The sequence below is a fragment of the Telopea speciosissima genome, chromosome 9 (genome assembly GCF_018873765.1).
Source record: "Telopea speciosissima isolate NSW1024214 ecotype Mountain lineage chromosome 9, Tspe_v1, whole genome shotgun sequence".
Classification (NCBI taxonomy): Eukaryota; Viridiplantae; Streptophyta; class Magnoliopsida; order Proteales; family Proteaceae; genus Telopea; species Telopea speciosissima.
The window spans coordinates 63853077-63878087 of NC_057924.1; the positions used below are offsets into that span (position 1 = coordinate 63853077).

A 25011-nucleotide genomic window follows, 5' to 3' on the forward strand; every position below is an offset into this window, starting at 1 on the left:
GATTATAAATCAATACCTATTATGTCGTATGTGTAATAAGGAATAGTTCTCCTTCAACCTCACAATTGAACAGTGGGAACTGCAAACTAGTTCCATAAGGTAAGCTGTAACTTCCTGGAATTGAAAGAGATCAGAATAGGGCTTCAGCAATAGGATCCCCCAAGCCTAGAAAGTGATTCCGAAACCAGAAAATAGATTTCCAAAGTGATTCCCAAACCAGAAAATAGATTTCCAAAGCAACATGGCTAGATCGATGGGTGAGTTGTAGAAATTTCAGGAAACAGAGCAGGTCTTTTTTCTGTAAAAAAATAAAAAACAGCTGAATAAACACACAACTAAAGCCAGATATATAAGAGGAGAGGTCAACAAACCAAAAATGGAAGCAAACAGAATACTAGTCTGTTAGATATGAAAGGATTAAGGTAGCTGAAAACTAGCAAAAAAAACAGGGGATCCATTTGCTTTGAAACAAGAAGAAACAAGAAGAAATATGAGGGATAAGAGAGAGAACAAGGAAGAATACACCTGGAAGGAAAATACCAGCTTCAAACTGACAGAGGACTAAGAGGGGAAGGAATCAAGCGATCAGCCAAGTGGTCTCCAACAAGAGCAACCAGCAACCATGATGAAAACATGCTTCTACTGATTCAAATTAAAATCTTAATATTGATGGAGGGTTACATCTTACATAAATAACCTGTGAAAAAAGAAGATATCGTTGTCGCCGTTCGTCACAGGTCGTTGCCGTTCGTTGCTGATCTCGGTGATGGTCTTAGCAGATCCCACGTCACAGTTCTCGGTGATGGTCTAAGTAGATATCGCCGGTATGGTCGTCGCACTTCTCGGTTCGTGTAGCAGGCAGGGGATGGCGTTGAACACTGCCTCAGAAGATCGCCATGAGAAGTTGCAGAGGACCAGAACCCTAATCTAATTCAAGTAACAAGGCAGGGGAAGGGGGTGGGAAGCTCACACCCCTAAGAAGGATATATTAGTCATTTTAAGCCATGAATTACCAACACCGTACCACTTAACAGGAATGATATAACGGAGTGGGGCTGACTGTAACAATTAACCAAAACTCGGGGGTATATCTGTATAATTTAGAAACACAGGGGGTTGCTCTGTATTTTTTACAAATATCAGGGGGTGGCAGTGTAATTTTCCCTAAACTTTATCATCATATTTAAGGTTTTTTGTGTTCCTGATTTAACAGGTTGGGGTGTGGCTCCTTTTTTCATCCCAAGCTTCTTAACTGTATCTTTTGAAACAACATTGTCAACCATATTTTTTATTTTTGACACTCAACCATGGTACCCAAGAATTTCTCTGTGCAAGTATTGCAAACTATGGGTGTCACTTATATATTATGAGGATTCAAATTCTGAGATTATTTTTCTGGATTTGTGTCAGGTAGAGTTTTATCAATCATAATTATCAGAATAGGACAACAATCAAGGAGAACAAATGAAGCAATCAAAGGATCCATTTGAGGTAGCCTTTGAGGAGCAGCAAGACTTGCCCCCTGACTCCCCTGTTACGGCTGATAAGACCGAAGCTCAAGCTTCCACGTCAGCTATTGCCCCTGACAGTCAAGAGGATGACCTCAGTGTCAACATTCGGCCCACCCACCCATCAACATTGGTGGTGGCTCCATCAGCTGCAGAAACTGCTGGAATAACAAAAGAAGAGGAAGAAGAGGAGGAAGAAGAGAACATGGATGTCGAGCTTGAAAAATTTCCGTCTGGTGGTGACTCTGACAAATTGGCAAAGATGCAGTTGAGTGTTTCTCATTTTTCAACAAACTCCCTGACAATGATGCAAATTTACTTCATCTTTGCTCAGTTTTGCTGAGAAACTAATATATTTATTTCCATCTTTAAGCTTGTATGTGCTGAGAGTATCATTAGCCAATCCCTTTGGTATATGTCTATGATTCATACCAGTAAAGACTACCATTGATCACAGATACACCAACTTCATTGTTTGTTGATTCTTTGAGTTGAGTGTTGTGGCTGTCAGACAAATCCCCCCCCCCTCCAAAACAAAGAAAAGCACTGGTGTTAGATGTAGGTCTCTGAGCTTGCTTGTAAATATGTTTTGTTGGTTCGTACTGGGGAACTCTTGTTGAAACATCCTATAGCATGCTTGAGGTTGTGAATAAAGAGTGATCTCCTCTTGAACCATAGGCAATTCTCCTTGCACTAATTGTGCATTCCTTACCTTTTGTTTTAACGATGAGACATAGAAGATAAGATGGATGTGAAAGTCTTCATGCCTGGTTTTGATACCAGATGATGCGTGCACGAGATAGGGAGGAGAGAAGATGAGAAAGAGAGAAAATAGGGTTGGAAAAAATGAGACAAAATAGGGAAAATGGATAAAATAGCTTTATGGACGAAGCTTGGTGTCGTTGTCTTAGTAGAAGAATACATCCGTCCTTCTCAAATAGAGAAAATATGGGAACTTCAAAAGATACTTTATTTGTCCGTTCTCCTTCATTATCACTTTATAAATAAGTACTACAACCAATTCAAATAATTCCACGATCCCATGTTCTAGTGGTTATAATACTAATAACTTACTCCACTATTCAGTAACATAATTATCCCACCTTAAAATAACTCCTACTTAACTACTCAACATGTGCAACAAATACAACTTCAAGTGACCATCCTTCTACACCCATGCATGAGCCACGAATGAGATATGCGTGTTAGCTATCTAGGCACGTAACAGAGTAAAGGTAATTAGTGTTGCCTTTATGACCCACTGTGATAAGATTTTCAATGTGTCCCCATGGATAGAAAGATCTCCAAAGCCCAAAGGTTTCTCTAGACTGCACATTGGGTTGTATTGCATGGCAATTTGGATGGTGTTGGAATTCATTGGACTTTTATTGATCAATTTTGTGTATCAAATGGATCTCTTAGTCCCTTGTTTAGATGTCGAGGACCACCGAAGATAACACACAATAATTTATTTATACAGGGGTACATGATTGAATTTGAGCTCGAATTTTAAAATTTAGGGAAAAGAAATCACCCAATACAAAGTAGCACTTTAAGTGACATATATCATCCGAAATTGGCCTAACATGTAATGGGGATGTCTGGGATGATCTTGGAGGGAGGTAACCACATCCTTGTAACAGATTCCACTAGAATCTCGAAATTGCTTCAAGCATCCTAACCAAATGGGCAAGCTTTGCCATCGGTTGGATTGGAAAAGGAAGATGGTTCGGATATTGAAAACAAAGGCCAACCATTGTGGTCGTGACAAATGTAACCAACACCTCCTTTCATAGAATCTGGAATGTGGTTGGCATCACAATTGATCTTGAAATCATTCGGCGGTGGAGGACACCCTTATCACAGGGAATCAACGAGATCTTGGAGCATAGCTCCTCGGGAGACAATAATAGTCGGTTTCTTTCCTCGGGAGACAAGAATAGTCTGTGATGGAAGAAATAAGCAGAGGTATTCGAAGATGCTCGTATGACCTCGAAGGATTTCTGTTCATTAGAATTGAAAGGAGGAGAGATGAAGAATAGTGATGATTGGAGGAGGGGATTGTTGGAGGGAAAGGTAGAGGTGAAGGAGGTATAGAAAGTTGAAAAATCTGTTGAATCCTTCAAAAAAGGTGAGCTTGGTAGCTTAAAACCCTTTAAATCCAGAAAGCATCTTCGATTTGAAATTGGGAGTTACACAACATCTGCTATCAAAAGCATGCACAGTAGTTCCTAATCCAAGCTATCTAGAAATCTGAAAACTCTTGTAGACTTGTAGTCTTGTTCAAGAGATCGAAAAAGGGGTCAAATCAGGTCAGAGACAAACAAACTCCCCTGCTAAATTGTCTAGGATGGCTTATGATTTGTTGGAAATGCAAGAACCAAGCATCAACACCAACAAGCTCAGCTACGAGATACTCTATTCTCGAGAGCAAATTTCTCTTTGGCTACGATGAACAGAAGCTCTGGATGCCGAAACAGATATCTCCAGCTAATGAAACAAAATCTGGAGCTGTAGAGCCGGTAGCCACTGACAATGGCATATCGACAATCAAGAACCAGAGAGGTAAGGTCTGTATTCTCTGCATTGATGGCGAAGGCATGCAGGAGAAACTAGCGGTTAAAGCCCTAGCTTACCTCGAGCAAGCCCTCAAGAACAAATCGGGATTGGGACTGGCGTTGGAAGGATCTTCACGTTGATGCTCTTTGCCACCAAAGGCGGTGGTCGTCCCATTTTCTGCGCAGAGGACACGTGGAGGTTCTTAGCGGAGCAGGGGAAGCGATTCCTTCCATCATCAGCCGGTTCATTTTCTCCCGGAGGATTTCTCCGGCGAATATTTAAGGGTAGGACAAGCGGCTCAACCGGTTCAACAATAGGGGAAGGGGGTGTGAAGTTTGGACTGCCCTGTGGGCAAAATGGTAAGCTCACACCCCATTAAGGGTACATTTGTCATTTTAAGGTATCAATGGCCAACACGTCAGCAACTAATGGGAATGCTCTAACGGAGTGGGGTTGAGTGTAACAAGTACCCTAAACTCAGGGGGTCGGGGTGTATATTTTGAAAACACAAGGGGTCGCACCCCTCTTGGGAAAAATAGAAATCGAAAACAGACTCTTGGCCTCCTTCCTTCGACGGCGACACAATTCTTCACTTCTTCGAACCCATCTTCAGCCGCGACTTTCGGCCTCCTTCCTCTGCTTCGACGAGTACTCCCAGCTCCGGCAACCTCTTCAAGCAGGTAAGTAAAGTGCTTTTTGTTTATTTATTTTTTATTTGGTTCTTCTTCTCCTCCTCCCAGTCCTCTGGTAACCTTTTTTGTTTTTTTTTTTCTTTCTTGTATGAGACTATGAGTGTATACTCTTGTCACAACTCTTGTCACACCACTCACCCCCTCCACTCTCACTTACTCACGCACACATGCAGCGAGGGGCAGAGAAAGAGAGAGTCGTCTTCTACACTTCCAGCGACTCCTCTTCTCCTTTTCTTTTTATAGGTAATATTCACAGGCCAAGGCTACTCTCACAGTCGAGACCACAGAGAGAGAGAGAGAGTATTTTATATTTGATAGGCTAATCCATGATTTCATATACACTAATGGATATTACACTTTCATGTTGATTTTTTTTTATGTCATAGGGTATATATTATAGCATACTAAATGACATTAAAAATAAGAAAAATAAAAAATAAAACTGCTATGGCAGGCGACTTGTCGACATATCGATTAGACACCCCTCCACCGACTTGGATCGCCATGATGACGTGACAACTATGATCTCGACCTGGTATATGGGGCATAATTATCATTGGCTGAGACGATTGAAATCCCAAAACATCTTTCCCGTAAATCCCCCTCCAGCTGTGAGAATCAAACCAAATCCAGATCTGGTTCTTACCTTCTCCACCCGGTTGGTCACAGAATTTTCTTGAAGTTATTGCTTCTTGTTCTGGTCTGATGCTGTTTGGAATCAAGAGGGGTTTGACTAGATATCTCTCTCCCAGAGTTGCACTTCGAATGGACAATCAGAGTGGGAGTTCGAAGGATTAGAAGAGCTCTGGGTTTTTACCGTTTCGTATTCTGGTTTTCTATATTGTTGAAGGTTGAAGAAGAGGTACTGATGATTGGAATTACAAATTTGCCCTCAGCTTTACTCTTTAACCTCATATATCCTTATTTTGATTTTTGTTCCTATTTTATCCTTTGGCCATACGTTACTTACACCCATATTCCTTTGCTTCTTCTAAGTTAAGTTACAAGAAATTATGATACTGTCATTCCTTTGAAAACTTCCTTATATTTACAGAATTGCCACCCTCTCTGTAAAGATTGATGTATCTACTATTTTAGTATTTCTCTATTCAACTTTGGACTTGAGCTATCTATTATTCAGGTGAGCCCATAAGCAAACCAAATAGGGTTTTCAAACCCCGGATCTGAATCAGAACCCCTCCACACTGGTTGCGGTAGGGGTGGGAAGGTTGAAGATGGAGTTGTTTGTATAACTACAATTAAGGTTAACTTCTCCAAATTACAGATTAGCCTTGACTCTTGAATTTGATTCCATTCCAGGTACATTTTAATTACAAGAAAACCCCTTCTTCCCAATCTTCTTTTACAGTTTTTTTGATAGGAAAGAAAGGCATATATATAAAAAACCAACCACGAAGGAAGCTATAGTCCTAAAATAGTAGTGTTTGAGGGAGTTAGTAGCATATAGTTTAAACCTACGCTAGAAGAGTTCAGGAAAAAGTCTACGAGTTCACAATAGACGCCGATTGACGTCCACTGGATGGGGAGTGAAAAAGGGTACTTAAGCAAGTCAAATGAATTCTTGTCTGCAGTCCATATGCTTCTTAACTTAATTTTTTCTTGCCGTGCTGTTTGCCATCCATGGAAGAGTCCTACCAGTGCAGCTTCAGTGCTATCAGTAGTTTGTAAGCAACCTGCATCTGTTAGCATATGGTGGCCATCTATCAAAATGTAAAAAGCCCATTGAGCTAGTTTAAGCGCGGGTTCAAAAATTCCTGCGATCAGTAAACCAGGTAATTGGAAGTTAATGTTAGCAGGTAAAAAAGTGTTGATGGCAAGGTGTGTGCAGTTGGTGGTATGGGTCTGATTTGTTGTTTGGTCAGGGTGATGGATTTTAAGGTCAGTCAACCACCGCATGACTTTCTTAATAACCGATATAGGATCGGCTTTATCAGCACATAAAGCGTATAGTTGTCCGACTCGATCTTTCAATCTTCTTTTATAGTTGGATCCTATTATTTGTTTACTTACTCTTGAGAGCCTGGATTGTTCCAGAAATTACCATTATTCCATTAAATTGAGATATTTATTATTCTTGGGGGCCCATAGTGACTCTAAAATGGGTTTCTTGAACCCGTGGTCACATGTCCTTTCTTCTCATAGGCACCAACAAGTTATAAAAGTCTTCACTCTTCAGTAGGCTAGCTCAATCTCCATATGCCAAGAATGGAAAGGGCATACCCAGTGCATGAGGCTCCTGGCACTGCGGGGTCTTGGGAGGGTCATAATGTACGCAGCCTTTACTGTTGCACCAAGGTCCACCCTCTCGATCTCCATATGCCAGCCAGCCGGCCCTAAAATGAGTTTGTAACCTTTGTCCTTGATTTGAGGTACTTCTCAAACTCATATTTATCTTTTCCTCGAGCCTCCTAAAGTGCTTAGTCATGTACTCTCTCCTGTCTACAAATTTTTCAAATTTTGCCAAACCACACTGTATGATAAGCCACCTCCTCTATACTAAAGGTTAGAGATCTCTATCACCTCTAGTTCATCATCTTCATTTTTCGTTGAACAATCTCTCTTTCTCCTCTTTATCCAATGTCTCAGTCGCATTATTCATGTCAGCTCATCCAAGATTGCATTCTTCTCATTCCTCATGGGTAGTGAATTCATATTGCTTCCTGCTCTTGACCTTAGTATTTCCTATGGTAATACATATGAGGTACGGCGATGGAGGCTCCCAAAAAGGCCATTCCCCTTCTCCGCTGGCTTATTCCTTTCCAAGGAGTTGAAGATGAAGGAAGAGCTGCTAGAGTTTTCAAACAATAAAGGTGCTTCACAAGGCATTTGTAAAGAGCTAGGCAGGTGTAAGCCTTGAGATGCAGAGATTGTTTTCATGCACAAATCTTTTTCTAGTTTGTGATAGTGGAGCATACAGCATTCCTACTCCCTACCGAAGCTACTCAAACATAATCATGTTCTAAACATCTTATCTAAGTTTCATCAGTGCTCTTAGGTGAGTGCACTTATTGTTGCAAAAGCACAACTATGCCAATGACAGTTTAGCATAGGTCATACTGCCTAATCCATGCCTGCTTGGCATGCGTCATTTTTGTGAGAAACACCTCTGGCATTGGTAACTTTTGGAACGTCTGTTGTAAACCTTGTTAGAGGAATACTTTCATTCTGGCATATGAAGGAAGAACTAAAATAAATTGACACTGGATGAGTGCATCCCTGTCTTGTTTTATGTACTGGATATCAATAGTTCATATGACTAGTCATTCTTCACTGATGTAATACCAAATCTGCTTCAATTTCAGGTCAATTTTATCTCAATTCACAGAGGAACAGATGAGCAGGTATGAGTCATTTCGGAGATCTGGGTTTCAGAAAGCTAACATAAAAAAGGTATGCTTTTACTTATCATACTGTATAATATGTTCTTGCTTGTTTTTTTCAACCTTTAAAAGTTTGTCTACTATTCGAGTACCTCAGAGTATGCTGTTCTTTCTTTTCCTGAATATTAAATGGATATGGATGTTAGTGTCGTGGTTGTTGAGCCATATGAGTTTGCACTCACCTAATTCTATGTATAACTATTAAGTACAAATTGCAGTTGACTTTCCTATGTTCATTTGCTGAGTTTTGTGAGTCTCAACATCTTTGCATAAAAAGACATCTCTAACTTGTCTAACATAGTTATGTATACAAAATAAAGAGTGTCCCAGTGCACGAGGTTCTCGCAACTGCAGGAGCAGGGAGGGGCAAATGTACGCAACCTTAACCCCGCTTCGTAGAGAGGTTGTTTCCATGTTTCAACCCCGCAACCTGGTGGTTGCAATCACAGTTGTCGCGGCGTCTAGGCGACTCAAGGCGTCGGAGAGGGGCAAAATTCAAGGCGACACCAACAAGGCGTCCAAAGCGTCTGCCTAGGCGACCAAGGCGCCTGGTGCATCGCCTTGACAACTAGGTTATTGCAATAGCACAACTTAACCGTTGCGCCAAGGCTCTCCCACTAATTATGTATAAAAAATAGTGCTTCTAAATTCTAGGCCATATTGCAAGGCTTTCATTCGCCTAAAAAGCGAAGCATAAGCCTGAGTCCAAAATGGTTCTAAATCTAACTCTTTGAAAAAATTGGGATTGGTTTGGTTGGTGATTACAGTAGGCTTTTAAAATTTTACTGCAAACACTTGTGGGATTGAGGAGGCTGGTATCCATTTGGAATGATATTTTGTGCCAAGGTATGCAGTTTCCTCAACTCTACATAGAGTAACTACCCTCATTTTGCTATAGATTTTGATTTTGTGGCTCTGTTTCCTGGTAAAATCATGTAATAAGAAAAATTTCAGGTAAGATCTATTTTACCTTTCCCTTTTACGTGGTTTGGGTTGCAATATGAAACCCTAACTTTCATTAGGGTTTAATGCCTAAGGTTTGAAATCAGGAACTGAAATTTATCAATGCTATCAAGCTGTGAAGTCAGAAACTAGAAAATTTTGTTCAGAATTGGAATAGGATAGATTTAGGGTTTGTATGGGAGAAAATTCATGAATTTTGATCTAGGGCTTGAAAGTGGCTGCCTGGAGGGGTCTAACTATAGTCAGAAGTTGAGAGAAAAACTGACGCAAACAGAGTATGATTTGGTGTGTTATGGCTTGTGGACAGAACAAGGGAAGGGTGATTTTATCTGAAATTAGGGTTTAATGGTTGGGTTTATGAGTAATAGGTGAACAAGGAAGACGGATGAAGTTTGAGGGTGAACAGAGTTGATGTGTCAAAGTATTGCCAGTTGCAGGTTGCAGGGAAGTGGGACAAACAGGATATCCGTATGATGTGAAGGGTAGTAAACAGACCTGATCAATGAGGTTTTGAGTAACTGCTTCTTAGGAACTAGGTTGATAACAGAGCTTGTACCAGCGGCAACAATGGAGACCAAAATCCCCTTGAATTTCCTGGGGAATCCACCCTTTGACTTAAGGAGAATCCTCTCCCTTAGTTTCATCGTGCCTCAGCAGTGCCTACGCAATCAAAGCAGTTCTACATAAGTTGGGGGTAAGGGTTTTATGTGTAATATAAGACATGAAGAGCGGTTCATTTGTACAAATAAAAGAATGTTTATAACTTAGTTGCAAATATGGGTTATCAATAAGGATCTTTGATGCAGCACCATGTGCCCACATCCGAAGGAAGAAGAAGAAGCAGCCCTGAAATTAGGGCTTAGTTTGGGAGCCATCTGTCACGGCCTTAGACCTTACTAAGCAACCGTGCGGCACTTAGCACTCACTCTAGCACTAAGTCAGCCTTTCACCAACTCTAGCAAGGGACTTGGGAAGAGAACTTAGAGAACACTAGAGAGACTTTGAAAGAATGCACTTGAATTGCTTGAAAGCTTTTAGTACAAGACTTGATAGCTTGCTTGCTTGATTGGGTGGTTGGTTGGTTGTGCCTTAGCCAAATGAGGCCACCTCTATTTATAGGCACCTCAACTTACAATGTATGGTTAGGATTTGTACAAGTGTTCTCCATCCAATGGTGGAGAACTTTCTAGCCTAAGGAACTAGAATTTTCCCACCTCCTTTGTGGAGGATTCTAGCTCTTTGGAGAACTCTAGAATTGTCCTCCTTCCTTAGATATTTACAAAGCTTTTCTAGAAGCTTCTCTAGAAACTTCCTTGACCATCTTTGTTTCTAGAGGTTCTAGAACATATCTAGATTCTCTTCTAGTGTAGAGAGTTCTAGGCCATGGACTAGGTCTTAGCCCAATGTCTAAGTCCATGGGCTTGCAAGTTAGGCCCGTGGGCCTTTGTTGAGCGCGGCCGTGACACTCTCCCCGCCCAGTTGGCGCGCCCTCGTCGCAACCTTCTTGAGAAACACGTATATGGCTGCATGAGCAGCTTGTATAGCCTCCTCCGTGTGAAGTAACAGCGTCCATTGTGCCACAACTTGAGTCTTCCATGTCTCTCCTCGTATGGGCCGGTGTGTTGTGAGCCTTCTCCTTAGACACCTCCTTTAGGTACTTGTCGAGCCTAACTCCCCGTCTTTGAAGCTTGTCGGTCGCCTTCTTTTGCTAGCCCTCCTCTTTCTCTTCTTCTTGGTCTTATCTTTGCAAGAGACCGGGCCCGTCCACCCTTCCTTAGGTGGTGATTGTTTGTGGATCACGATGGCACGATGTCCTTACATCCATCAGAGTCTTCTTAGTAGGCCTTGCTTACGCATTTTGAGCCGCCTTCCTTGGCTCCAGCCGTCGTCGAGAGTGGAGTCTTGGAGCTTCTTTCCCTCTTTCTCGAGTCGAATCGCGGTCAAGCTTGGCACCCTCCTTCACCGACCCCCCCACGGATTTCTTGCTATGGCCGAAGCAAGATCTTGCACGCCTCGGCGTTGTAGTTCTTGCGCGGCCCAACCTTGGAGACCATCCATGAAGTTGAAGAGAAGTTCTTCATCGGTCATACTAGGGACCTCAAGCATAAGTGTTGAGAATTCCTTGACATAATCCCTAATAGACCCAGTGTGTTTCAGCCTTTTAAGGCTCTTTTCTAGCCAAGTAAGCAGCATTTTACAGGTAGAGCGCTTCTTTAATTCCTTCTTGAACTCATCCCGGGAGTCTATTGTGCACGTACCTCTTTCTATGTCGGCATGTCTCCTTCGCCACCATAGAGTTGCTTTGTGTCGGTGAGGTAAAGTGTTGCGAGTCCGCACCTTAGTCGGCTCGTCTCGAGTGCCATCGCCTCGAAGTACCTCTCCATGTGCCCAAAGTTGTCGACTTCCGCGCATCTCTCTTCCCATCGAATGGCTTGGGCTTTGGTACCTCCACCCTAGGTACCTCACGCGGGTAGGGCTCCCCACCGCTGCCCTCCTACACATTGCCCAATCCGCTTGTACCTCATCGATGCGAGCGTCCATCTTGGCCAATGCTTCCCATACTTGAGCCTTGAAGGCGGCAAACTCTTCTGTTGGGCGTGCATTATGGTGTTGAGAGTGGTTTGTAGGGACTCCTTGAGCTCCCCATTTGGCCCACTAGCTCCTCCTTGAGCTCCATCATGTGGCCTTGAGCTCCTCCCCACTTTGCTCTACAACATCGAGGCGCTCCTTCACCTCGGCCGTTGCTAGCTCCACCCTAGCTAGGCGTGGCTCCATAGCTCCACTAACGTCCACGAGACTTGTCCTTGCCTCTTCGCCTTTCCTTGGTGGGAATGGCCTCCCTCCCACGGGCTTGCTCGCTCACCATCATGTCTAGCACTTCCGATTCGTTAGCCATGATGTCGAATCTACAAGTATCTTCCTCGCAACCGAAGCTTTGATGCCACACTTGTCACGGCCTTAGACCTTACTAAGCAACCGCGCCGGCACTTAGCACTCACTCTAGCACTAAGTCAGCCTTTCACCAACTCTAGCAAGGGACTTGGGAAGAGAACTTAGAGAACACTAGAGAGACTTTGAAAGAATGCACTTGAATTGCTTGAAAGCTTTTAGTACAAGACTTGATAGCTTGCTTGCTTGATTGGGTGGTTGGTTGGTTGTGCCTTAGCCAAATGAGGCCACCTCTATTTATAGGCACCTCAACTTACAATGTATGGTTAGGATTTGTACAAGTGTTCTCCATCCAATGGTGGAGAACTTTCTAGCCTAAGGAACTAGAATTTTCCCACCTCCTTTGTGGAGGATTCTAGCTCTTTGGAGAACTCTAGAATTGTCCTCCTTCCTTAGATATTTACAAAGCTTTTCTAGAAGCTTCTCTAGAAACTTCCTTGACCATCTTTGTTTCTAGAGGTTCTAGAACATATCTAGATTCTCTTCTAGTGTAGAGAGTTCTAGGCCATGGACTAGGTCTTAGCCCAATGTCTAAGTCCATGGGCTTGCAAGTTAGGCCCGTGGGCCTTTGTTGGGCGGGCCGTGACACATCGCTTAGGTTTACATTTAGTAGGTTCTATACTTAATTTCATTTCAGCTTATTTGTAAACTTAAATTGAACAGGTTCATACCATGGTTCAATTTAAGTGATTCAATTAAGTGTCTTTTGTTTTAAGTTATTAGGGGTAGATTGGTCTTTTAACCCTTTCAAAATTTTAAGTTGTTTTAATGAGGTCCACCCTTCCACGATTTAGTGAGGGAGTGTTTTGTTTAGACTAGGATTTGGCCTATGGCCTTCTATTATTAATATTGAAATCATGGGAGGCTCCCCCACAGTCTTCTGAATTAAAAAAACCGTGTTTGCTGCCGTTGTTGCTGCTGCTCCTTATGAGTGTTTGCCTTGTGGTTATATCAAAGAAGAAGGGTAGGTGGATTTCCTATGATCCTTGCGCCGTGACGGTCGGGAGGATCTCTAAATGTGAAGGTGGTTCTATCCTTCCAAGTTCTCGGCTGATGCCATTGAAGGACATGAAATTCTAGTAAGTGATTTAGTATTTCAGTCATTCCCTTCTTCTCCTAATCCTCTAGAGCCTACCCTACAGCCCCCCTTTTATTTTATTTTAATTCCCCAAAACCCTAGAACTTCTTAATTCCAGCCAGCCTTCATCCTTCATCAGATTCAACCTATTTTAGACAGAGTCCACTCTCCTCAACCTTCACACTCGACTGTAAGTTCTGCCCCTAATTATCATTCAAATCTTAAGGTCCCTTCATTCATATAAAACTCAAAAAACCCTAAATTTCTGTGTAGACCTAACCAGCCATCAGAAGTCCTCCATACAACAGCCGAACCTCCTTCCCACTGTCCCCTACACTCCATCCAAAGCCCTGCCCCAAAATCCCATCTTAAACTTTAATTTTGGCTGTTTTTCCTAATTTTTAAACCCGAAACCCTAACCCTAATTTCTGAAATTTGAAATTTTATTCAAACCTTGTTCAAACCTATACTATTAACTTCTCCTAGACCTGCCTTTTAAAACCATATAAGATTTAACCCCATTCTCATAAACCTAACCTTAGAAATTGACCTAAAATCCTAATTCTGCCCATTCGAACCAGCAGCCCCTCTTAGATCCTGTTGCTTGGCCTATAGTAGGATTCTTCTCCTATCTAGAGCTACATTTATCTTTTATCAGTAAGATTTTAGAAAAGAAATATCAGCCTGATTGTTCTAGTTTTAAGCCCATAAGACTTCACTACACAGAGAAGATGACTTGCAACAGTGACTCTTTTCAGTGTCATGACAAAGAGATCGAAGTTGTCGGGCATTGAGTGGCACTTGAAGTCTGGAACAGGTATGCCCCCTTCCTCATCCTCTTCTTCATCCTTATATGGTAGCGACAGTTGCAGCGACGGTGGTGGCTGTAATCATTGTTTTCTCCAGCGGCGACTGCTACTGCTTCTTCTTCCTCCTCTCTTGCAGAATGAGATTGCTGCTGCTTCAATCTTCTCTGGAAGTGCCTCCTGCTGCTCCATCTCCTCTTTTTTATCATATTTTTCGTTTTCTTTCCATTTTTAACCATTTTCTCCTTTGGTTTTCCCTTTTTTCTTTTTTTTGGGGGGGGGGGGGTGTTCTTTTTCTGAGTTTTTTCTTTTGAGTTACAGTGCCTTGACAGAAAAGTGACCCATTGGACTGGCCCTCTCAGACAACCTTTGATTGGAGGGGGGGGGGGATGTTCTTTTTCTGAGTTTTTTCTTTTGAGTTACAGTTCCTTGACAGAAAAGTGACCCATTGGATTGGCCCTCTCAGACAGCCTTGATGCATAGGCACCGCCTAATAGGCAGCTTCTCGACAACTATGTTCCCTCTGATACTCACACTGAGTCCACAGATTAACAGCAAAGCAGAATTAATTGATAAAACTATGCATTACAATAAAGGGGTCTGTTAAAGTGGAATCACACAAGATGGTCAAATGTGAGATCGAAGAAAACAATAAACAAGACAATTGCAAACACAAACAGATTTATGTGGTTCGGTTTCACGAACTAAATCTCAACTTTTTCTCCCTTCGGGTCGTACCACAAAAAATGTCGGGGGTCGGGTCAGATCCGCATTGCACTCGGATCCTTGGAATACAAGACATACTCAACAGGATCCATCTCTATTTATGGAGCAGGGATCAGCCCAGTTGGTCAAGTCCGAAGTACAAAACTTTCCAAAACTGGCTGAAGGATCAAAATTAAAAGTAGCCTAGGATCAATTATAAACTTATCTAACAGACCTGCAGTCAATTTTCTAAAACCGTATGACAGAAATAGAGACTAAATTACGAAGGGGGATGTTATGGGACACCCATGAGAGGAAGTTTATGAGATGTCACCTGGCATTAAATATCTGCCATGTAGCAGCTCCGATGGGGCCCAAATTTTGTGGGCAGGTTGACATGTCAAGTTAGAGTCCAAACCAGCTTGGCCAGGTGGCAACATAAACCATTAAAAAATTCAAGACTACAGAGAGGATGCACAGGACAACGAGGAGGTGCATGGGAGGGTAAATGACTAAATTTGAGGTTGAAATTTATTATTTAGATCGATTCCATGGGCTTCACTATAACCGCAGGAATCAGTCTAAGGGCTGGTCTAACAACAACAACAACTCAGCCTTATCCCAATTAAATGGGATCGGTTACATGGATCCTTTCAAAACAAAGTAGAGAAAATATAAAATTGAGAGTAAGAATAAAGAAATGAGATAAGAAAAGTGAGTAATAGAAAATGAAAAATGGAAGTAAGAGGAAAGAGGATCCCCTAGGAAATCAGGAAAGTCTCAGCTACATGGTATCGATATCGTGGATCCATGCCCTCCAATAGGCTCTATCTGAGGTCATACTTGGTGCAAGACCCAGACTATGCATGTCATTCTTTACAATCTCACCTATGGTCATTTTAGGTTTGCCCCTAGCTCTTTGGCTCCTTCCATCGGCATCAGATCACTCCTTACTAGGTCGTCCCCAGGCCTCTGTTGCACATGGCCAAACAACCTTAGACGACATTCTCGGAACTTGTCGTTGATCGGGGCAACTCCCACATCAGCTCTAATACGTTGTTCCTCACTTTATCCTTCCTAGTTTTGCTCCACATCCATCTTAATATCCTCATCTCTACAACATCTTGCTTCGTTATATAGCATTGCCCAACATTCCACCCCATACGTCATAGTAGGTCGGACCATAGTCCTGTAAAACTTTCCTTTAAGCTTTAAAGGAATGTGTCGGTCACATAGTACTCCAGTCGCCCATCTCCACTTACTGAAAATGTGGTCAAACAAGGAAAGTGGGACTTTGTGGGAGACACCAAAGTGATGTGGAACGAGATAATGACTTGTATTAAGAGGGTTGCCAAAGAAGTGCTAGGGGAAGCAAAGGGTAGGCGTCAGGCCCCTAGGGAGACTTGGTGGTGTGATGAGGAGGTCCAAGCAGCCATTAAAACCAAGAAAGAGAGGTTTAAGACATGGCAACGGACTAAAGAAACCAAAGAGAAAAAGAGGTATAATGAGGCCGTTGCTATGTCTTAAACTCTCGTTTCTGGCCTCATTATACCTCTTTTTACTTTTTGTTTCTTTAGTCCGTTGCCATGTCTTAAGCCTCTCTTTCTTGGTCTTGATGGCTATTTGGACCTCCTCATCCCACCACCGAGTCTCTCTAGGGGTCTGACGCCTACCCTTTGCTTCCCCTAGCACTTCTTTGGCAACCCTCTTAATACTAGTCATCATCTTGTACCACATCACATTGGTGTCTCCCTCAAAGTCCCATTTTCCTTTTTTGACTAAATTTTCAGTAAATGTGCCTAGGGACTCCCTTTTTAGTCTCCACCATCTTAACTGAGGGTACATAGGTTTCCTCGTCCTACACTTCTGTTCATTGAGGAATGTATCCAAGACTATCAGTCTGTTGGGTGGTTAGACTCCCCAGGAATAATCTTACAATTCTTACACCACATTCTGTCTGCCCTTCTAGTTAGGAAGAAATCTATTTGACTAATATGAATCCCATTTTTGTAGGTAACTAAGTGTTCGTCTCCTTTTTCAAGGAAAGTGTTCAAAATGGATAGATCATAAGCTACTCCAAAGTCTAGGATTGAGGTCCCTTCCTCATTCCTCTCCCCAACTCCAAAGCCTCCATGGACACCTTCATAGCCTCTACAATCGCTCCCAACATGGCCGTTCAAGTCACCTCCAATAATAATCATTTCATCTTGGCCAAAACCTTGCACTAACTCATCCATGTGGTCCCAAAATTGGCGCTTACTACTTTCATCCGGTCCTATATGGGGTGTGTAAGCGCAAATGATATTGACCACCTCTTTCTCCAACATTAGCTTGATGGATATAATCCTATCACCCAATCTTTTGAAGTCAATCCAACACTTTAGCTTTGTTACTCTTCTATCTAGTCTCTTGGTCCAACACCCAAAATATTGGACCAACCCATGGGGCCATAGGGCCAACCAGATAAGCTGGGCCGGCCTCTATCAGCTGGAAGTTTCTGGTTCTTCTAAAACCAGATAGTGAGGAATCTTTAGCCCAGACAGCAAGTACATCTGCAAGGCCTAATTGGAGCTTCTAGAAGTTTTGTTTCCTTTTTATTTTCAGCAACTTTGTTTAACACGTGGGCATCTGGACCTTGACCCTTTTATCCGACGGTAAGATTGCCAACATCATCCTAGAAGTAGGGGTATTTGCTGTTTGGTGCAATTTCGGAAGGGTGACCCATAGTTTTTCCCAGTTACAAAACCAAAAGTAGAAACTCTAAGTTCTTAAGCTACTGGTGCTAGAATTTTCTAGAAGGATGCTAGAAACGGGACAAAAAACAAGGTTGCATGGATTTTTCCCCTTCTTCCTACCAGCTGCATCAGGTTCGTTCCTGGAAACAAACAGAGCCTGGTGCTATAGCAGTTCATCTCCTTTGCGGGTTCTTCCTTCTTATTAACTAGTTGGGGATGCATTTCACATAAAACATGAGCCTTTGTTTGAGTTTTATAACTGTGACATATCTACTTGCATTTGGGTTAAGGAACCCTCATTCTGAAGGGCATCACTTTGATTAAAGGGTCAGTGTGCTTTCTCTTGTGGACCAAGCCACGGTTAGCTTTCCCAGTTTGACATGCTTTGACTGTGGTATGCTAGAGAAAGGATTCTGGGGAGATAGGGTCTATGTTAATTCAGGACCTTTTCTTTTTGCCTCCCCTAATGAAGATTTGGATTATGACTGGCTTATGTTATCGGATTCATCTGTATCACTCTCAGGTTAAGCTGTAAAACTAAATTTTTTTCTCAAATCCCAGTATGACCATGTACTCAAGTTTTTTAAGACCCTGACTTCTCCTGATTATGATTTTGAGTGCAGTTGGTATCAAGCATCACTGGGAGTCCGAAAATCTCTGTACCCATGACGATTGTAGTTTCGGGTATAGCAAAAATGTTTGTTGGCGAGCTTGTGGAAACAGGCATGTAAACATTACTTTCAAAGTTATGCTTCAGAATAACAGATGCTTTACTCTACAAATCAGAATGGTCTTATTATTGCTGCAAAAGTGAAAATGCCAGTTGTGACATGGTACCCAGTGGCAAGTACAGTTTATGACAGTTGCTGGATAATGGACTTTGCAAGCCCATTGCTTTTGGTGATTGCATATTTACTAAAGAAAGTTGGCCGTTGATCCCTTTATTTTGCAGGGAGGATAGTTATGACAGAGAGAAAGGAGACTGGCCCTATCAGGCCTTGCCACATCCGGGAAGCTTATAGAAGACTGAAGCTTGAAGGTAAGGTACCACAGAGAGCAGTTCCAAGGCTCTTCCGGTAGATGGGTCCAGCTGAACTTTTCTGCATGATTACAAGGTTTTTGGCCTGTGCCTCTTCATGACAGCAGAATTTGATACCAATAGCTTGCAATTTAATGTTGCAGATGAATGAGCTGATTTCTTCCTCCTTGGCAACCATTGCTACTCTAATGCATTCTTTATGTAAGCTTTTACCTAAAAACATTATTTCTTTAAGCAAAACTATGATTCAATTAAGTGTGTTTTAGGATTAGGACTTTGTTCAACTTAACATTCAAGAATTACCTTGAAGATGAAATTGGAAAGAAGGGTGTAGAATTCTCCAGAAGATATTGGTAGAGCAAATGGGCTTCAACTTGGATTATTTGTTTCCCATGGCTTCATATCTTGTGTAATTGTCCACTTTCCTGGGCTTCAATTCCTTCTCATTGGATTCCATATGGTTACAGGAGCTGTGGTGGGGTGAGTGATGAGTCATGGACTGGTAAAGAAATTGATGCAGGATGACATGGTCAAAGCTAGAGTTCACCAACCAAAAATTATTTTTTTCCCTTTAATGGTGCCAACTTTCCCGTGTAATAGATTATTTGGCTATTGGAAACCCAAGATTGTCGTTTGTCTGGAACAGGTGGCATCCGAATTGGCACGATTGAAATTTGATGCAAATTCAAAGCAGGGTTTTTTCAAAGTCACAACTTGTCTATAATATTCCAAAAAAGGTGATTTGAGGATGGGTCGGTGGGATGACTTGCCAGATTTGGTATGATTTCTATTTCAATGTTGAATCGATTTCATAAAATAGTCAATAAATAGGTGTCTGCTTGATAACCTTACTGTTGTTTTTATTTTGGTTATGTGCTGAGAAACAGTAGAACAGGTTTTTATCTTTGTTGTGCTGAGAAACCATTTTTGACCCGCTTGGTAAACTTGTTCTGGAAAACAGTCTTTCTTTTCTTTTTCCTCTTCTTCTTCTTCTCTTGGTTATGGGTCTTGTCTGCAATTGTAACCTGCTTTAAATCTTTTATCAATAGATCGTACCTTCTATGTGTGTTTGCTTGGCAAGTCCTGACTTGGCTGAGATGTATTTCTTCCCTTCTCCTCTTGGTGCGATTCTCTTCCTCCTTTCAATTTCTTTCCTTTTTAATTTTTTACTTCCCCATGCATCCCTGTTTTGTTTTGTTCAGTCCCAGTTTGATCTGGTTCCACAAGAGAGACACGGATCCTTCTCAATTATTCATCTATCCATCCCAAACTCTAGGGTCTGAATCGATTCTCTTGTACGACCATAGCCCTTGTTTCTTACACCCTAAATCCAACCCTGTTGTCATATATCAAACTAAAATCAAATCTGATCTCTATTCTACCACCAGGTATGATTTCAGTGGCTTGGCTTTATTTCTGGCTTGATCTTTTGGGTGAATAAATACTCTGTACCTAAGAGGGTAGTCTATTTGGATACCTGCCCTGAAATTTCACTTCGATTGGGCTTTCAGTGAGGGAGGTCTTCTCATTTCTAGTAATGGCGAAAGCATATCGAACTAGTTATTTTGTTGTTGTAGCAATGATGAAGGTTTCTTGCATTCCTACTTTGCCGCGAAGGTTCTCAAGTGGAAAACCCTAATAACCATGGCTTTCAGTTCACTCCAATGGATGAACACAGAAGTCGTGGTTTATAGGGTTTCTGTGAACCAAATCGTGCATAGAGAGTGAGCGACAGAAAGAGAGAGAGAGGAAGAGATAGAGTGAGAGAAAGAAAGCGATAGAGTGGGAGGTCGATCTTACCTCCAAGATTAGTTGTAGGTTGTACAAGGTTTCAATGGCTAGAGGCGTGAGAGGTGAGAGAGAGGTTAGAGACGTTGAGAGGTGAGAGAGAGGTTAGAGGCGTGAGCAGTTTATTGGGCACAACTTTTAATTTTCAGCACAGAATGAAAAGTCTTCCAGGGAGCATAAATTTTGATTTATGTTTCAAAAAACACTCACAAAAAACATTTCGTTATCAAGTGGTTCTTGGGTGTTTTCCTGTTTCTCGTAACGGAAAAACACCAAAAACTATTTCTCGTAAGGTTATCAAACGGGTTGTAAATTTTTGGTTAAGAAATTGAAATTGTTTTGGTTATATCAATTTAAAATATTTCAAGAATAAGAAATCCATTCGGTAGTTCAGTTTCTGAGAATAAATTTTTTATATTTCTTTGCGAGAGGGTGATGGTGGCGGTGGAGGCAGGGCGGTTGATTATGGAAAGGGGGGGATGGAGGTGGTGGTGGAGGAAGTGGTGAGGTGGTGGCGGTGTGGTGGTGGTAATGGCGGTGGTGATGGAAGTGGTGGTGGCAATGGTGGTGGTGACGAAAATGTTGGTGTTGACGGCATGGTGGTGGGGACGGCGATGGTGGTCGAGGTGGCAATGGACCAGTGACGGTGGTGGTGGAGGCATGGTGGTGGTGAGATTACAAGGAGAAGAAGGCTAGTGTTTTATTTTTAATATGAAATTACTACTTTGCCCATGGACGGATTCGGATAGTGCTAAACGGATATGGACACGGATACGGATCGCATATTTTATCCGTGTACATGTAAATATAGGTTTTCGGATAGATATAGCCTATTCGTATCCGCATCCGTTTAGCTTTCGGATGGATTCGGATAGTGCTAAATGGATACAGACACGGATACGGAAACAAATTTTGACTATTCATTTACGCCTCTAATTGTGGGTAATGGTTCCATGAAGAAAGGGAAGTGGGTTGACCTGGGACGTGAAGGGAGTTGAAGGAAAGTTATCTCCTCTAGTTTCCCAGTGCCTATAATGAAGGGGGTAGACTCCACTCCGCAGAGCGTTTGGGCAAGGGTAGGGTGGACATTGCCTCCCCCCTTATTACAGGCACTGGAGGGGACAAAGATCTGGAGCTAAAACAGTTTATTGTGTACGTATAAGGTCTGTAGAGGTGGACCTTTGATGTTGCCCACCTCCCCTAGTAATCGTCGGACGACGGCACCACCAGTAGTCACCAATTGATTCATCACAGGCTGAACCACACTATTACTCTCAAACAATGACATGACGGTAAAGTTTGGCATATTCTCAAGTTGCCGAACATCTGGAATGCTGGCACGAAGATCAAAATTATAACAGAGCTTTGAAAACTGGGTCAAGACTTGCTGAGCATCTAGTACAAAGACAGGTTACATAGCATGTCTTGGTCATTGTATTATAATAAAATATTTTTATTTTATGGGAAAAGTTTTCATACACGGCCATGTAAGCATGCCCAGTCGTGTCCCCTCTCACAAAGAATTGGAAAAGTCATAAACCCCACCCATTAATTAATGCCTTGAAACTCCCGCCCTGCTCCGCCCTCCCTCTCTATCTATCCAAAGGATGGAAGGGCCAAGGCCTGTTAGAACCAAGCGTTTGCCAATCCCCCAAAAGACGCCTTGTGAGAGAAGGTGTAACTTTAATTCTTTATTGCACACCAGTCAGCGTGCAATGTTCACCCCGTTCGAGCCGGGATCTGGGCAGGGCATTTTGGGTCACTCCCAACAATCCTCCCTCCAAATGCACGCCCAATAACAGAGCACCCATAGCACCGGGGAGACTCGAACTCGCGACCACCTGCTCTGATACCAATTGTTAGAACCAAGCGCTTGTCAATCCCCTAAAAGACGTCTTATGAGGGAATGTGTAATTTTAATTTCTTATTGCACACCAGCTAGCGTGCATCGTTCACCGCGCCCGAACCAAGATCTGGGCAGGACATTTTGGGTCACTTGTTGGGGTAAATTCCACACATCACCCATTATGATTTTGATGATAACAAATACGTTAGTTGTACTAACTCTTGTCTAAAAGATGCATAGATAAGAGCAGAGCATCAAGTGAGGGGGAGCATGTCTTGGTCATTGTATTATAATAAAATATTTTTATTTTATGGGGAAAGTTTTCATACACGGCCATGTAAGCATGCCCAGTCGTGTCCCCTCTCACAAAGAATTGGAAAAGTCATAAACCCCACCCATTAATTAATGCCTTGAAACTCCCGCCCTGCTCCGCCCTCCCTCTCTATCTATCCAAAGGATGGAAGGGCCAAGGCCTGTTAGAACCAAGCGTTTGCCAATCCCCCAAAAGACGCCTTGTGAGGGAAGGTGCAACTTTAATTATTTATTGCACACCAGTCAGCGCGCAATGTTCACCCCGTTCGAGCCGGGATCTGGGCAGGGCATTTTGGGTCACTCCCAACAATCCTCCCTCCAAATACACGCCCAATAACAGAGCACCCATAGCACCGGGGAGACTCGAACTCGCGACCACCTACTCTGATACCAATTGTTAGAACCAAGCGCTTGTCAATCCCCTAAAAGACGTCTTGTGAGGGAACGTATAATTTTAATTTCTTATTGCACACCAGCCAGCGCGCATCGTTCACCGCGCCCGAACCAAGATCTGGGCAGGACATTTTGGGTCACTTGTTGGGGTAAATTCCACACATCACCCATTATGATTTTGATGATAACAAATACGTTAGTTGTACTAACTCTTGTCTAAAAGATGCATAGATAAGAGCAGAGCATCAAGTGAGGGGGAGCACTCAATTCAAGAGATTGATGCTCAAAGCAAATTGAACTTGTCCAATATTTCAAGACATCAAAGAATCATGAAGAATGGAGAACAAGTTTTGAAGACAAAGATCAAGACAAGTTAGAGGAACTCACTTTGAAGATACTCATGTAAAGAAGTGAAGTTCAAGACTTGAAGAATTGTACTAAGGTATAAATTCATTTGTTAAAGTCACAATTGATGTAATGCACACACTCACGCATTCATCATTTTAGATTGTCCTTAGGTGGCTATTTGACCCTTTAGACATGTGATTATTGAGTTTTGGAACTCCCCAAACCAAACTCTTTTGGAATCTCCCAAGTAAGTCCAATAAAAGACTCAAATTTCAGCAGAAATTTGATGAACAAGCATGCTGGATCAAAATCCAGCATACCGGATCAGTGTTGGTCTCAGGGAAATGGCCACAGTAGCCCTCCGGAGTACGCTGGATTATGATCCAGCATACCGGATCCTTTTTGGCTTAGTTTTGTCCTGATCCGGCATACCGGATAGCCATCCAGCATACCGAATCAGTGTATTACTGTTATGATTTGACCATTAATTCCCTGTTCTATATGAAAATTAGGTGATCCGGCATACCGGATTGGAATCCAGCATACCAGATTATTTATGAATTGTGGAATCCGATTCATACTTAGATTCCTAATCAATCCAAGCCTCTATGCCTATAAATAATCACTTGTTTTAAGCTCTAATCACTACAATTAATCACAATCAAGAGCCTCCAAGAACAAGTCTCTCCCAAGTGAGAATTTAAGCAATCAATCCGAGGAAGATCAATCTCACTTAGCTCCCTTCATACACATTAGCATTCAAGCTTCATAGTTTGAAAGGTAACACATTTTTTACTAAGGTTTGAGGTAATTCTAAACCCCTTAGTAGTGTTTTTTTACTTTGCATAAGTTGTTTGAGTCCTCTTGTTCGGAATCAAGAGAAGGTCGAGTCCTCTTGCTCTTACTCAAGATTTGTTATAGTGAAATTCTCTCTAAGGTGCGAGGAGTGGACGTAGGCAAGTGTTGGCCGAACCACTAAAAATCTCGTGTCACTCCTTTACTTATTGTTTACATTTTGCTTGTCTTTACAATGGTAATTTGTTTTTAATTCCGCATAATTTTTTATTTTTCTATCTTCACCTTTTCACCCCCCCCTCTAGGTGAATTCACAAGGCCTTTCGTGTCCCTTCTAGTCAAGAATTGGGGCCTCACAATCACTAGGCAACATACTTTTCTCTCATGCCTTTCTTCGTTCATGGTTCGATATTCTGGTGTCCTTGGCGCAAAGAACCTGTCACTGTCTTGGTTGTGCTATTGGAGGCTCTGGAGACCTAAATGAATTAATAGCAACACTCCCGATCCCTGGTATTGTACTTCAATCGGTTAGAGCACCGGCCTGTCAAAGCAGAAGCTGTGGGTTCGAGTCCCGTCAGTTCCGACCTAGTATCCGATGAATCCATCAATTTATCTCTCCATTTTCTGTGAAGAGGGGGATAGAGAGTGGGATCTAACTAATTGTATTTTATAATTTTTGGATTTCCATGGAACCCTTCACTAAGAATCAAAAGAAGCTTCATATGAAACTCAACTTGGACTATAAGATGTCTAGTTCTCTTTGACTAAGCTAAAAGTTAGAGCAATTTGCAGAGATTTTGGCGAGAAAATAAAATTGGATATTAAGAGTCTGAGTGTCTATTAGATGGTGAATTATTAGAACAAGATACTAGCTATTAGAACATCCACAGAAGCACGCAAATAGGAATGAATGATATGGGTTGGATCCACTACGTAATAATATCTACCAAATTGACATTCTAGAAAATATAAAAGATAGGAAAATTCACAGACACCCCCTATAAGTATCCAATATATCACGGACATGCCAAACTTTGAAAAAATATCATAAACTACTCCTATTTTATGTTTTTATTTCAACTTAGTCCACTCCG

The 25011-nt window shown here is 42.1% G+C and overlaps 2 protein-coding genes across 3 annotated transcripts in view; both read left to right on the forward strand.

The window, feature by feature from the left end:
- The window catches only part of LOC122639708 (transcription initiation factor TFIID subunit 11-like), a 29801-nt gene extending 11217 nt beyond the window's left edge, over positions 1-18584 (forward strand). For both annotated transcript variants that reach the window (XM_043832619.1, XM_043832620.1), the window contains exons 2-5: positions 1411-1775; positions 8083-8170; positions 18020-18119; positions 18349-18584. In XM_043832619.1, coding sequence (XP_043688554.1) covers positions 1465-1775; positions 8083-8170; positions 18020-18119; positions 18349-18476 — 627 coding nt within the window. In that variant the 5' untranslated portion in view covers positions 1411-1464 and the 3' untranslated portion in view covers positions 18477-18584. The remainder of the gene's footprint in view (positions 1-1410; positions 1776-8082; positions 8171-18019; positions 18120-18348) is intronic.
- LOC122639709 overlaps positions 2315-25011 on the forward strand; it is a 30096-nt gene continuing 7399 nt past the window's right edge. Inside the window, exons 1-2 of the mRNA XM_043832621.1 lie at positions 2315-2324; positions 3223-3231. The gene's annotated coding sequence lies outside the window, so the exon portion shown is untranslated. The remainder of the gene's footprint in view (positions 2325-3222; positions 3232-25011) is intronic.